The sequence below is a fragment of the Lithobates pipiens genome, unplaced genomic scaffold (assembly GCF_037356315.1).
Source record: "Lithobates pipiens isolate NorthernLeopardFrog02 unplaced genomic scaffold, aLitPip1_a1.2 Scaffold_30, whole genome shotgun sequence".
NCBI lineage: Eukaryota > Metazoa > Chordata > Amphibia > Anura > Ranidae > Lithobates > Lithobates pipiens.
In genome coordinates this window covers 44354125-44368704 of record NW_027507791.1, presented here as the reverse complement: position 1 = coordinate 44368704, position 14580 = coordinate 44354125, and the positions used below count along the sequence as shown (strand labels likewise).

Here is a 14580-nt window from a genome sequence, read left to right as displayed (position 1 = left end):
CCAAAATGTTATGGTTTCGGATAGTGTGGGGCAGGGGCGGACTGACCATTTGGCTACTCGGGCACTGCCCGAGGGCCCCGGGTCACTAGGGGGCCCCATCAGGGTTGCCAGCCTCAGTAAAAACAGGGACAGTATGTAAAAATCTGTGTTTTTGTCTCTGAAATGTCCATTACCGACATCCTTTTGGTCTAAAAATCCTGAGATGATAGCTGCCCCACCTCTCCGGTATCTTCTCAGCCAATAGAAACATGTCTGTGTATACTGTGTGATTGTATACTGTGTGGCCCCATAATCTCTGATTGCCTGGGGGGCCCATAATCTCCTATTGCCCGGGGGCCCCGTGAGTTGTCAGTCCGCCCCTGGTGTGGGGGTTGTACAAACTTCTATCTAGGTTTTTATTGCTGTCTGAGACTCTTTTGGGGAGGTCTTCTGCCACTTCTGTCCCTGTGACACCAGGATAAGAAAGTAGAGGAACTTTGCAACGAGATACCATTTAATCTGACTCCAACAGGGTCAGGGAGTCGGAGGTCACCTGAGAGTTACTTGTTTGTCTACTGCCTTATCACACATGCTGTCCTCCAGTTTCCGTAGGTCAGGTGCTTGACGGTGCAGCAGCTGTTGGTCTTTAGGTCACCTATTGCTCAAGCTGACCAAGCAATAGTTTAAATATATCTAAAACTAAAATGTTGGGGGTTCTTTGCTCCTTTCTCTTTTGGCACCTGGTTCCCTTCACCTTGATACCCCCTCTACCTTCTTCTCGTTCTTTCTTTCCTTTATGCATAGTCTTCTCCAGGGCTTTTTCAGCAGAGAAATACAGGTCCGGTCCCCTTCAACGCTGACTCTATGTAATGGCAAAGGGTGGTGGGGTGTGCTGGGGGGTCTATTGTTTTTTGAGGGGGTCTTATGTTGCTGAGAAGGATCTGTTGATGCTGGCTGGTCTATTGATGCCGACTGCTGGGAAATCCATTGTTGCTGGCAGGGTTCTATTGCTGCCGGTGAAGGACCTTTTGTTTCTTGAGGGGTTTTGGAAGGCATCTCCAGTTGAGGGAGGGTCTATTGTTGCTGGCTGCTGGGAAATCTATTGGTGCTGGCAGGGCTCTATTGCTGCCGGTGAAGGACCTTTTGTTTCTTGAGAGGTTTTGGAAGGGATCTCCAGTTGAGGGAAGGTCTATTGTTGCTGGCTGCTGGGAAATCTATTGGTGCTGCCAGGGTTCTATTGCTGCCGGTGAAGGACCTTTTGTTTCTTGAGGGGTTTTGGAAGGGATCTCCAGTTGAGGGAGGGTCTATTGTTGCTGGCTGCTGGGAAATCTATTGGTGCTGGCAGGGTTCATTTGCTGCCGGTGAAGGACCTTTTGTTTCTTGAGGGGTTTTGGAAGGGATCTCCAGTTGAGGGAGGGTCTATTGTTGCTGGCTGCTGGGAAATCCATTGTTGCTGGCAGGGTTCTATTGCTGCCGGTGAAGGACCTTTTGTTTCTTGAGGGGTTTTGGAAGGGATCTCCAGTTGAGGGAAGGTCTATTGTTGCTGGCTGCTGGGAAATCTATTGGTGCTGGCAGGGTTCTATTGCTGCCGGTGAAGGACCTTTTGTTTCTTGAGAGGTTTTGGAAGGGATCTCCTGTTGAGGGAAGGTCTATTGTTGCTGGCTGCTGGGAAATCCATTGTTGCTGGCAGGGTTCTATTGCTGCAGGTGAAGGACCTTTTGTTTCTTGAGGGGTTTTGGAAGGGATCTCCAGTTGAGGGAGGGTCTATTGTTGCTGGCTGCTGGGAAATCTATTGGTGCTGGCAGGGTTTTATTGCTGCCGGTGAAGGACCTTTTGTTTCTTGAGGGGTTTTGGAAGGCATCTTCAGTTGAGGGAGGGTCCATTGTTGCTGGCTGCTGGGAAATCCATTGTTGCCGGCCAGGGTATATTTTTGCTGGTGAGGGATCTATTGTATCTTGAGCAAAGCTGTATCCTGGCCTAGGCCGAAAAGGCCCAGTCCTAGGGTGGCAGCACGAAAAAAGTCCCCGCCGGCTTGCGCTGTTTATTTATTTTTTTACTATCCCTGTCCCATTGCAGAGATTTCCCTTCACTTACTAGCCAAACAGGAAGTGAGAGGAAATCTATTAAGGGACCCCCCTCCCAGGCACTCAGAACTAGTTTCCCCACTCGAAAATTTGAGGGTGGATCTTAAGGAGCAAGGGGTGTGGCCTTGACAGGAAGGGGTGGGCCATATTTAAATTAGGGGGTACACGAGTTTAGTCAGGCCTAGGGCAGCACAAAAAGCCTAAATACACTACTGATCTTTAGGAGTCTTATGTTGCTGGGAGCAATCTCTGGTTGAGGGAGACTCCATTGATGTTGGCTGCTGGATTGTCCTATTCATGGTGGCTACTGTGAAGGCTATTGTTTCTGGTGGAGGATCTATTGTTTGGGGGGGGGAGGGTCTGTATTCTTTAAAATGGGCAGTACTGGGAGGTGGGTAGGGGGTGGAACCAAGGGACAGTGCTCAGGGTTGGGGACAAGGGGTGACTAAGAAGAAGGGGGGGGGGGTGGTACCTGCACCTATTCTTTGAGAAAGAAAATGCCCTGGTCTTCTCCATGTTCTTTTCCACATTATTCCCTTCTATACAGCCTACCAGTCTGGTGGAAATCGCACCACCAATCTACTCTACTCTCGGATCCTCCCTGAATTACTCATATGCCCTAGTGATGACCACGGAAAGGAGAGTTTCTCCTTTTTTCCCCCTCCCTTTTTAATAGGAAATACCCATCTCCAGATTTGATGACTTGTGTCTTTTTCTAGGTTGGACGTTGAGCTGAAGCGGTAAGACTGAGGACCTCGGTGGATTGGAAATGCTGTATTGGGGGGGGGGGGGGGGGGGGGCTACAATGATGGAAGATGACCTTTCTGGGAATCGCTGTCAGATTTTACAAAGATAAATGGGCAGTGGACTGACCCCAGGAGGCCTGGGCCTGTGTCTATTTGGTGTGACCCCTGTTGGTGGAATTTTGTACGCTTTCATTATTTTTTTTTATTTTTACGGTGAAGAGGCTCACATATGGTGGACTAAGTAAAGAATATCTGCACATACTGACAAGGACTATGCTACATCTCCAGGGACCACCAACATCTATGGTTGTACAGTGGCCAAATATGTTACAAAAATTGAAAAAAATATTTTTTGTGATGGGAGCGTTACCGGTAGTGCTGCCTAAGCTGCTCTTGTCATCCAAGATGGTGCCATGGCAAAAGAGAAGGTAATCCTTCGTGAGACATTGGCGATGGAAGCTACCACAGTTCTGAGTCACCTCCTACTTCCAGAATGGTGACTTTGTTTTTTCTGTCCAGCTTGCATCTGAGGTCTCTCAGATCTTCTTTCTTGTCCTCAGGTGTTCCATGTATTTTACCTGGAGTTGGGTCATTAAAGTGGAACTCCGGTTAGTTTTAAAAAGTTTTGTAGTGAGTGGAGAAGGGTTGGATCCCCTGTTTTTTTTTTTTTGTGTCCCAATTGGTGGAGAAGCCCCTTATTGCTTGGCTCTTTTTTTAACTGCCTTTGTGTATATTATCATGTATATATTTCTGTATTTTGTCTGTTGCCTCTTTTTGGAGGGTGTGGTCTTTAGCATAGACGTCATGCTTTCTTTCTTTGTGTTTTTTGTAGGTGCTAATAAACTATTTTTCTTAAGTGGATATTGCCGATGTATATAGTGTATAACAGAGGACTCCCAGTGGGGGTAGAACATGTCCTAGGCCCAATATCAGTGAGAATAAATGTGGCTTTGGGGTTGGTGGTCAGTATGAGGAAGAATAGTTCCCCTATCATTGGTGTCAGTGGGAGGAATAGTGTCCCATCAGTGGTGTCAGTGGGAGGAATAGTGCCCCATCAGTGGTGTCAGTGGGAGGAATAGTGCCCCATCATTGGTGTCAGTGGGAGGAATAGTGTCCCATCAGTGGTGTCAGTGGGAGGAATAGTGCCCCATCATTGGTATCAGTGGAAGGAATAGTGTCCCATCAGTGGTGTCAGTGGGAGGAATAGTGCCCCATCAGTGGTGTCAGTGGGAGGAATAGTGCCCCATCATTGGTGTCAGTGGGAGGAATAGTGTCCCATCATTGGTGTCAGTGGGAGGAATAGTGTCCCATCATTGGTGTCAGTGGGAGGAATAGTGTCCCATCATTGGTGTCAGTGGGAGGAATAGTGTCCCATCATTGGTGTCAGTGGGAGGAATAGTGTCCCATCAGTGGAAGGAATAGTGTCCCATCATTGGTGTCAGTGGCAGGAATAGTGCCCCATCATTGGTGTCAGTGGGAGGAATAGTGTCCCATCATTGGTGTCAGTGGGAGGAATAGTGCCCCATCAGTGGTGTCAGTGGGAGGAATAGTGCCCCATCATTGGTGTCAGTGGGAGGAATAGTGTCCCATCATTGGTGTCAGTGGGAGGAATAGTGCCCCATCATTGGTGTCAGTGGGAGGAATAGTGCCCCATCATTGGCGTCAGTGGGAGGAATAGTGCTCCATCATTGGTGTCAGTGGGAGGAATAGTGCCCCATCATTGGTATCTGTGGGAGGAATAGTGCCCCATCATAGGTGGCAGTGGGAGGAATAGTGTCCCATCAGTGGAAGGAATAGTGCCCCATCAGTGGTGTCAGTGGGAGGAATAGTGTCCCATCATTGGTATCCGTGGGAGGAATAGTGTCCCATCATTGGTGTCAGTGGGAGGAATAGTACCCCATCATTGGTGTCAGTGGGAGGAATAGTGTCCCATCAGTGGAAGGAATAGTGTCCCATCATTGGTGTCAGTGGGAGGAATAGTGCCCCATCATTGGTGTCAGTGGGAGGAACAGTGTCCCATCAGTGGGAGGAATAGTGTCCCATCATTGGTATCCGTGGGAGGAATAGTGTCCCATCATTGGTGTCAGTGGGAGGAATAGTGCCCCCATCATTGGTGTCAGTGGGAGGAACAGTGTCCCATCAGTGGGAGGAATAGTGTCCCATCATTGGTATCCGTGGGAGGAATAGTGTCCCATCATTGGTGTCAGTGGGAGGAACAGTGTCCCATCAGTGGGAGGAATAGTGTCCCATCATTGGTATCCGTGGGAGGAATAGTGCCCCATCATTGGTGTCAGTGGGAGGAATAGTGCCCCTATCATTGGTATCCGTGGGAGGAATAGTGCCCCATCATTGGTGTCAGTGGGAGGAATAGTGCCCCATCATTGGTGTCAGTGGGAGGAATAGTGCCCCATCAGTGGTGTCAGTGGGAGGAAAAGTGCCCCATCAGTGGTATCACTAGGAGGGATAGTACCCCATCATTGGTGTCAGCGGCAGACATTTTCCGCCATTTTTAATTTTGATCCACTGTGGAGGACACAGCAAACATGTGGAAGAAGGTGCTCTGGTCAGATGAGACCAAAATTGAACTTTTTGGCCTAAAAGCAAAACGCTCTGTGTGGGGAAAACTAACACTGCACATCACCCTGAACACACCATCCCCACCGTGAAACATGGTGATGGCAGCATCATGTTGTGGGGATGGTTTTCTTCAGCAGGGACAGGGAAGCTGGTCAGAGTTGATGGGAAGATGGATGGAGACAAATACAGGACAATCTTAGAAGAAAATCTGTTTAGAGTCTTCAAAAGACTTGAGACCGGGGCGGAGGTTCACCTTCCAGCAGGACAACGACCCGAAACATCCAGCCAGAGCTACAATGGAATGGTTTACATCAAAGCATATTCATGTGTTAGAATGGCCCAGTCACAGTCCAGACCTAAATCCCATTGAGAATCTGTGGCGAGACTTGAAAATTGCTGATCACAGATGCTCTCCATCCAATCTGACAGAGCTTGAGATATTTTGCAAACGGGCAGAGATGTCCCTCTCTAGATGTGCAAAGCTGGCAGAGACACCCCCAAAAAAGACTTGCAGCTGTAATTGGAGAGAAAGGAGGTTCTACAAAGTATTGACTCCGGGGGGCGCCATACAAATGTCTCCTCCACACTTTTCACAGATTTATTTGTAAAAAAAAAAAAAGTTGAAAGATATTTATTATTTTCCTTCCACTTCACAATTGAGTGTCACTTTGTGTTGGTCCATCACATAAAATCCCAATAAAATACATTTTACGTTTTTTTGGTTGTAATATTTATTCCACGGCGCAAATAAAGAACATCACAAGAAGAAATAAAAAACGAGAATCGGAGATGGTGATTTTTATTTTTTTTTCACTTGATTTTTATTAGCACAAGCCAGGTATCAGAGGAAGAGAAGCTCATTACAAAAGGTGGGGTGGGTCCAGCCCCTCCCCCCATTATGGTTCACAGACCGGCTGCAAATTCACAATATTCTAGATGTTAGAGAGGCTAAAAAAACAAAAAAAAAATCCTGATCTCTAAAATCGCTACTAAAAGAATAAAAAATAAAAAAAAAACCTGAAGCTGATCTTTCATTCGATGATTTGACATAGACACCAACCCAGTCCCTACAGCTTTCCCCATGTTAAAAGTCATTTTCAATCTTCTAAGATCTGCAGCTTTAACTAAAACAGCTGGTGATCCTGACGTAAAAAAAAAAATTCAAGCACTTCCTGTTTGCGAGGTGACAACCATCCCCCACTTGCCCTCTTGCGTTGTCACCATCACACGTGTGTCGTCTCCCCCCCCCCTCCCCCCCTGGCCTGGGCAGAGACTACAAAAGGCCATGCTGGCACACAACGTGGCAAGCATGGTCCATTGTTGTCACCATCGAAGAAGCCCGGCACAAAGCAACGATGTGCAGCCGACACTAGAGCAAGTGCATGTAGACAGGAAGTAGCTGAAAGAGGCTGAATGGGGATTAGCAGTGTGTGGAGATGGGGAAAAAAAAAAATGGGCGTCTGCTTTGAGCTTAGATGGGGGGCTAAACTGGGCGACGTCACCATTCCTGGTGCTGCCATGGATGGCCCTGCTCACGGCACCAACTTTAAGAATGGGGCTCATTGATGTGGAAGACGGTTGGGTTGGTTTTAGAGCCCATTCACACTTTTGTGTGTGTTCTCGTGAGCCCCGTGTTCAGCGTGTCCCTTCGTTTCCAATGTGCAATCAACACGTGAGCCCAAAAAAATGTACCGGTCCTGTCCCAGGCCCACTGGGGACAACATTGCAGGCCACGTAGGCCCACTGGGGACAACATTGCAGGCCACGTAGGCCCACTGGGGACAACATTGCAGGCCATGTAGGCCCACTGGGGAATGACACGTAGGCCCACTAAGGGATGACATGTAGGCCCACTGGGGTGTGATATGGAGGGCTTCTGGAGAGGAGGCAACACTCCGAGCCACATAGGCTCACTGAGGGTGACACTGAAGTCCACGTAGCCCCACTGGGGACAACACTGCGGGCCACATAGGCCCACTGGGGGTGACACTGCAGTCCACGTAGGCCCACTGAGGGCCATATAGGCCCACTGGGGTGACATTGTGGGCAACACTGAAGTCCACGTAGGCCCACTGGAGGCAACACTGCAGGCCACGTATGCCCACTGCGGGCGACACTGCAGTTCACGTAGGCCCACTAGGGGATGACATGTAGGCCCATTGGGGTAACACTGTAGGCCACGTAAGCCCACGGGGGGTGACACTGGGGTCCATGTAGGCCCACTGGGGACGACACTACGGACCACCTAGGCTCACTTTGGGGGGGGGGGGGGGGGTGACACTGGGCCACCTAGGCCCACCGGGGGATGATGCGTAGGACCACTGGGGGGCAACACTGTGGGCAACACTGCAGGCCACGTACGCCCACTGGGGGCAACACTGCAGTTCACGTAGGCCCACTAGGGGATGACATGTAGGCCGGGGGGGGGGGGGGTCGGGGGCGACACTGCGGTCCATGTAGGCCCACTGGGGACGACACTATGGGCCACATAAGCTCACTGTGTGGGGGGGGGGTGGTACACTGCGGGCCACCTAGGCCCACTGGGGGCGGCACTTCAGTACACCGAAGCCCACTGGGGTGACACGGGGCTTCTGGGGGCGACACTGTGGGTCACGTAGGCCCACTGGGGGGGGGTGACACTGCACATGGAGAAACGCATACATTGCGACACGGACTGGGCATGTGAACACGCACTACAACTGCGAATGGGTCCAAAACTCGAATGGGGGTGTGCACGACATTGCGCTCAATTTTCTGCGGTACTTTGCGGAAGCCTTAAGCGTACAAATACTGAAATGAACAGCGCGGAAGGCGGAGACTTGACATTGCACCACAAAAGGCAAAAGGAAAAAAAAGAAAAAAAAAAACAACATAAATCGCAAAGCAATGAGAAATCGGGTGGAAGAACAATAGCGTAAAATAAGGCCGCCTTCGTTTACATAGAGAGGACGCGGCTCCATCAGCGCAGCAGACTGACGCACAGGTCTTGGAAACACAAAAAAAAAATTAAAAAAATTGAGTAGCGCAAATTACGGTAATGTCTGTGCCTCTATTTTTTGATTTTGGGCGGAGTGCTTTAACCAAAACTTTTTGTTTGGGGGGGGGGGGGGGGGGTCGGAGCGTGGTGAGGCATCCAACAATACGATCGCCGTAGCATGAATATACTGTTATTCCAAAACCTGTGCAACCGTGCCGCCATCATTAGAGCGTTTAATGCGCGCCTCTCTTCCGTTCATAGTGGAGGCCGACACAAGCAAGATGCCACTTGCTCTGTCCAATATTCGATGAGCATAGATTGATTACGACCACTTATATAAGTAGAGAACAGATACTCTTTGTGGGACCATCGACCAAAAAAAAAAGAAAAAAATTGTATGGCTGTTTGTCCTTCGAAACGGCATGTAAATGTATTCTGTGCAAAAGTGAATGTTCTCAGTCTATATTCTCTGCGCCAATTTATTCTTCATGAAGTGGTTTGGGAAAATACTGCAGTATGGCCACTAGATGGACCCGAAGCTCATATAAAATAAGCATTTATTTCCTATGATCAACAGCTCCACCTGGTGGCCATAATGAGGCACCATCCTAATTTATTTTCTAATAATAATTAAAAAAAAATGTAAATTGAGAAGATCCTGCATTATGGCCACTAGATGGACCCCACGATCATATAAAATAAGCATTTATCTCCTATGATCATCAGCTCCACCTGGAGGCCATAATGATATATCTAAATGGGGAATATACGGTATTATGGCCACTAGATGGACAATCAAATAAATAAATGCTTATTTACTGCATACGATTATCCATCTAGTGGGCATAATGCAGTATTTTCCCCATTTTTTTTATTTTTTATTATAGAATAACTTAGGATGATACCTCATTATGGCCTCCAGGTGGAGCTGATGATCATAGGAGATAAATGCTTATTTTATATGATCCTCGGGTCCATCTAGTGGCCATAATACAGTATTTCCCCCCCCCCATTTACTTTTTTTTTTTTTTATTACAGAATAAATTAGGATGATACCTCATTATGGCCTCCAGGTGGAGCTGATCATAGGGAAAAAAAATGCTTATCTACTGTATATGATCATCAGCTCCACCTAGTAGCTATAATGAGGTGTATGGATTATTTTTGGAGAATAAGGATATTGTTTAGTGTCACTTTAAAAGTTTAAAAAGTATCTACATCAGGGGACTCCAAACTTTTTAAACGGAGGGCCACTTTACTGTGGCCAGTGGAAGAAGAAAATGCCCCATCATTGGTTTTAGCGGGAGGAATAGTGCCTGATACTTGGTGTCAATTGGAAGAATAGTACCTCAAGGGCCAGTTAAAGGCAAGCAAAGGGCCACATCCGGCCGCAGTTTGGTGGCTGCCGGTTTACATAGTCAAAACGTTTTTCTTTGATTTGTTTTTTGGATCGTCCCGATTTTAATTTTGTTAATTCATTGAAAAAAAAATGTAAAAAAATGGGGAAAATACTACATTATGGCCACTAGATGGTGCTGAGCAGCATAATAAATAAGCATGTTCTTCATCGCCATCTAATGGCCATAATGTGGTATTTTCCCCATTCACGTAGTTTTAATTTTTCAATGACTAGTATTCCAGCTGTAGCGAAAATAACCTGAGAACATTTGATTTTTGCCCGATTAACACAGAAGTAATATACATGAAGTTTTAATGTACAAACAACGATGCAATTGTTTTTTTTTTTTTATATAAATACACCCCTTTTAATAAAAAATTTTTTTTAATTTGTACACTCCAATAACATACATGAGTGGCCTGCTAATTTATAAATCCGAATTTATTTTAGAATAAAAAAATAAAAATAAAAAAAAATGTAAAATGGGTAAAATACTGAATTATGGCCACTAGATGGACTTGAGGATCATATAAAATAAGCATATATTTCCTATGATCAACAGCTCCACCTGGTGGCCATAATGAGGCACCATCCTAATTTATTTTCTAATAATAATAAAAAAAAGAAAGTAAATTGAGAAAATCCTGCATTATGGCCACTAGATGGACCCCACGATCATATAAAATAAGCATTTATTCCCAAGTATGTTATTGCAGCATGTGCATTTAAAAAAAAAAAAAAGATAAAAAAAACACAAATAAAAGAGAGTCTAAAATTACAAGATCGAGCTCCTGTAGATGGTTGTGTTTGATACACAGCGGAAGAGGTGATCGACAGTTGGGCGTTTTAGGCGGGAGACTTCTTTAAAACCAAATGTCAGTACAATGCGCCTTCCTGATAGACAGTGTGTTGCGGCACGCTGCCAAAAAAAATTGACTGTCAAGCAGCCATTTATATTATGAATCAGGAAAGGACTGCATGATGACCACTAGATGGAGCCGATGATCATGGGTAAAAAAAAAATATATCCTTGTAAATAAGTATATGTTTACTATGTATTTCCTATGATCACCAGCTCCATCTAGTGGCCATAACGAGGCTTTTTTTTTTTTTTTTTAAGATTTCCTCTGTTCTCCGTTAATGCACAATAAAATGAATTAAGAAAATACTGCATTATGACCACAGGATGGAGTGAATAATCATAGGAAATATGTATTTCCTATGATCATCAGCTCCACATAGTGGCCATAATGTGGTATTTTATTCTTTTCACTCTGTTCTTCATTCATACACAAGAGTGACTTAGGAAAATACCACATTGTGGGCACTAGATGGCGCTCATCATCCTAATCATGTCCATCTAGTGGCCATAATGCAGTTTTCCCCCCCAATTCACGTTATCCTTGTGAATGAAGAACATCCACCCTGGAGAGATAACCCAATAATAATAATAATAATACATTTTGTGAATGTACACACAGTTTCTCAGGGCAAATAGCTCTGTGAATTTTTTTTTCTTTTTTTAAATCAAAACAGAAAAAAAAAAAAAAAAAAAAACAAGCACATCATGCAAAATAATGAAGAAACTTTTCAGACTAGAAAAAGACAGAATATTACAGCAGCAGCAGCCATGTGGCAAACTAAAATTCCTATGACAAAATATTCATTTTTGTTTCTAGACAATTATATTTATAAATCTTTTTTTTTATTATCAAAAAAAAAAAAAAAATGTTTTAATTGTGGCAGCCACAAAAAAAAAAAAAAAAACCTGCCTGCGGCAAATTTTTTTTATGAATAATCCTACAATTTTGGCACTGAACAAGAAGTGCGCCTTTTTTTTTTTTTGTGTGTACAAGTGCGTTATTAAGAATACTTTAAGCAAATTGTGTCAGAAATTTGAAATAAAAAAAAAAGTTAATGCGATAAAAACATTTCCTAAATTGTATAAAAGAAGAGATAAAAAAAGTGTTACCTGGCAGTTTAAGGTGTAGGGGAGATTTTTTTTTCTACTAAAAAGTTTTAAGGAGAGGAAATAAAAAAAAAAAGGAGAGGAGGAAAAAAAATTAAAAAAATGAAGGAGAGGAGTAAACAATAGAGGGGGGGAGAAAAGGAAAAAAAATGTGTTGTCTGGCAGTTAAAGGTGCAGGGGAGATATTTTTTTCTGCTAAAAAAAAAGGAGAGGAGAGAAAAAAAAGAAAAGAGGAGAGAGAAAAAAAAAGGAGAGAAAAAAAAAAAAGGAGGAGAGAAAAAAAAAAAGGAGGAGAGAAAAAAAAAAAGGAGGAGAGAAAAAAAGGGAGAGGAGTAAAGGAAAAAAACAAAAAGAAGGGGAAAAAGGAGAAAGGGGAGAAAAGAAAGAGAAAAAAAGGGAAGAAAAAAGAAAGCATAAAAAATTTAAAATAAAGAGAGGAAAAAAGGAGAGGAGTAAACAAAAAGGGGGGGGGGGGGGAGGAAAAAAAATGTATAAAAGAAGAACAAAATGTGTTATCTGGCAGTTAAAGGTGTAGGGGAGATATTTTTTTTTCTGCTAAAAGGAATAAAGAAAAAAAAAGGAGAGGAGAAAACAAAAATAAAAAGAGAGTAAACAAAAGGGGGGAAAAGAAAAAAAAAAAAAAAAAAAAAAGGGGGGGGGAGGAAAAGGAGAAAGAGGGGTCAAAAAAAAGGAGAAAGAAAGGGGGAGGGGGGTGGGGGGAGAGAAAAAGGAGGAAAAAAAAAGAAAAAAAAGAAAGCAGAAAAAAAGGAGGGGAAAAAAGGAGAAAAGGGGAAATAAAATGAGAAAGAAAAGGAGAGGGAAAAAAAAAGAAAGAAAAGGAGAAAGAAAGGGAAATAAAAGAAAGAGGGTAAAAAAATAAAATAAAAAAAGAGAAAGAAAAAAGCAGAAAAATAAAGAGGGGAAAAAGGAGAAAAGGAGAAAGAAAGAAGGAAGGAGAGAAAAAAAGAAAAAGTTTTTAAACTTAGTTGATTAACTAAGACTTTAATAGGTTTATGGATTTCCATATTCAGATTGAACTGCTTGCAGCTCGTGTCCCAGTTGGGGGGCGATACTTCTTCACTTCCTGATGTGTCACCGTTACAGGAAGTGAGGGGAAATCTCCCAGTGGGGACAGCAATTTTTGTGTGTATGAATCGCTTGCGGTGTCATTCATTCTTAATAGCATTTCAAACGTGCCAATCACGAAACGCGTTCTTGCTCACGCTACTCAAAATTTAAAAAAGAAGTAGAGCGTGGCGCCCCGGTGTCTCACGAATACACTAGTGAGGAGTTAGACTCTCTGTTGGGTTTTTATTGCCGTCCATGTCTCCATTCACTTCCTGTTCCGCTGGCACCCACCCAGGGAGCCATAGAGCTCCAGTTATTGCCCCTTACTGATTGTCTATTTGTTGCCCATTGTATCGCCATGATTGTCTGCATACTTTCACAATTGCCAGTGTGTTGACCTCCCTTCCCCTTGATTTACTGGCTTTCTAGAAATATACAAGGGATACAGTAAGTTCACACTTCAAAAATGCCATGGGTGTCACCGACACAGGAAGTGAGGCGCACGCATTGGGTGTCACTGCCACAGGAAGTGAAGTGAAACCTCCCAACGGGGACACAGTTTATATTGTTTCTACACACTTTAAAGGCCATCCAGGGGGTGGTCGGAAGCTCCGACACCATCCCGGCTTCTGAAGCTTCTCTTTAAGCCCAGCCTTGACCGCAGACATGGGCATGTCCCTCGCAACGGAGCGGGATGAAGAGGGGTGCATGGAGCTACCCTTGGTGCCAGCCCGCCCCCCCTTTTTTTTTGTGGGGTGAAATGCGACCAGAAAAAGTTTTTTTTTTTTTAGCCTATCCAATTCCAACCTTTAGATACAAGCCCAAGAAGAGCCAAGGGTTCGATTCTAAAGGTAGCATAGAAAAGCTGCAATACCAGATTTCACCTATAGGAGTGCTGCAACTCATACAAACCAAAAATCCAAAAGCAAGTATTTAGGGCTTGCGCATGACGTTTCGATCTGGAATGATTGCAATCTGTACTGAAATATTTTTTTTTTGTTGTTTTTTTGTTCGTTGCGCAAATATTTCGCTCGGAATGTTGAAAAGTCTCAAGTCAAGCGTAGGCAGTCAGGAGATACCAGCGGACCAAGTGCTCTCATTTTATCAAACGCTGGCAACACTTCACTTGGTTACAGCAGTTACACAAAAAGATAACGAAGATAAATAGTCCGTGGAGTTACGTAGACACGCAGGAATCAACTCGGCCAAAAAAAAAAAAAAAGAAAAAAAGGAAATTCCAAAAAAATGCACTATAACAATATTGCACATTCTTCAGATTCTTTTTTTTTTTTCTCATAAACTCAACAAAAATATTTGAAAAAATAAGGAAAAAAAAAAAAAACTTTTCGGAAGGTTGAACATTGAATAACTTATCCAGTGATTGCACCGCTGTGCTTCCGCCCTGCTGTTCTCGGTGGCTCTTGTTTCACACGTTCCGCTTCTGAGGAAAGAAAGAAAAAAAAGTTAATGAGCTTTGGGGTGGGGGGGGGGGGGGTCTGTACACCTGCTGTGCCCATTATGAGGGGTTCCCACCATCCCTGTGCTGAGTTCCCGGGTCTGTACACCTGCTGTGCCCATTATGAGGGGTTCCCACCATCCCTGTGCTGAATCCCTGGGTCTGTACACCCACTGTGCCCATTATGAGGGGTTCCCACCATCTTTGTGCGGAGTTCCTGGGTCTGTACACCTGCTGTGCCCATTATGAGGGGTTCCCACCATTCCTGTGCTGAGTTCCCGGGTCTGTACACCTTCTGTGCCCATTATGAGGGGTTCCCACCCTC

General features: G+C 44.6%; 2 protein-coding genes across 3 annotated transcripts in view; one reads left to right on the top strand and one right to left on the bottom strand.

The window, feature by feature from the left end:
* BNIPL (BCL2 interacting protein like) overlaps positions 1–3670 on the top strand; it is a 42532-nt gene extending 38862 nt beyond the window's left edge. For both annotated transcript variants that reach the window (XM_077464112.1, XM_077464113.1), the window contains exon 10: positions 2783–3670. In XM_077464112.1, coding sequence (XP_077320238.1) covers positions 2783–2807 — 25 coding nt within the window. In that variant the 3' untranslated portion in view covers positions 2808–3670. The remainder of the gene's footprint in view (positions 1–2782) is intronic.
* A 10205-nt stretch (positions 3671–13875) lies between these two features.
* The window catches only part of CDC42SE1 (CDC42 small effector 1), a 69792-nt gene continuing 69087 nt past the window's right edge, over positions 13876–14580 (bottom strand). The window contains exon 5 of the mRNA XM_077464114.1: positions 13876–14240. The gene's annotated coding sequence lies outside the window, so the exon portion shown is untranslated. The remainder of the gene's footprint in view (positions 14241–14580) is intronic.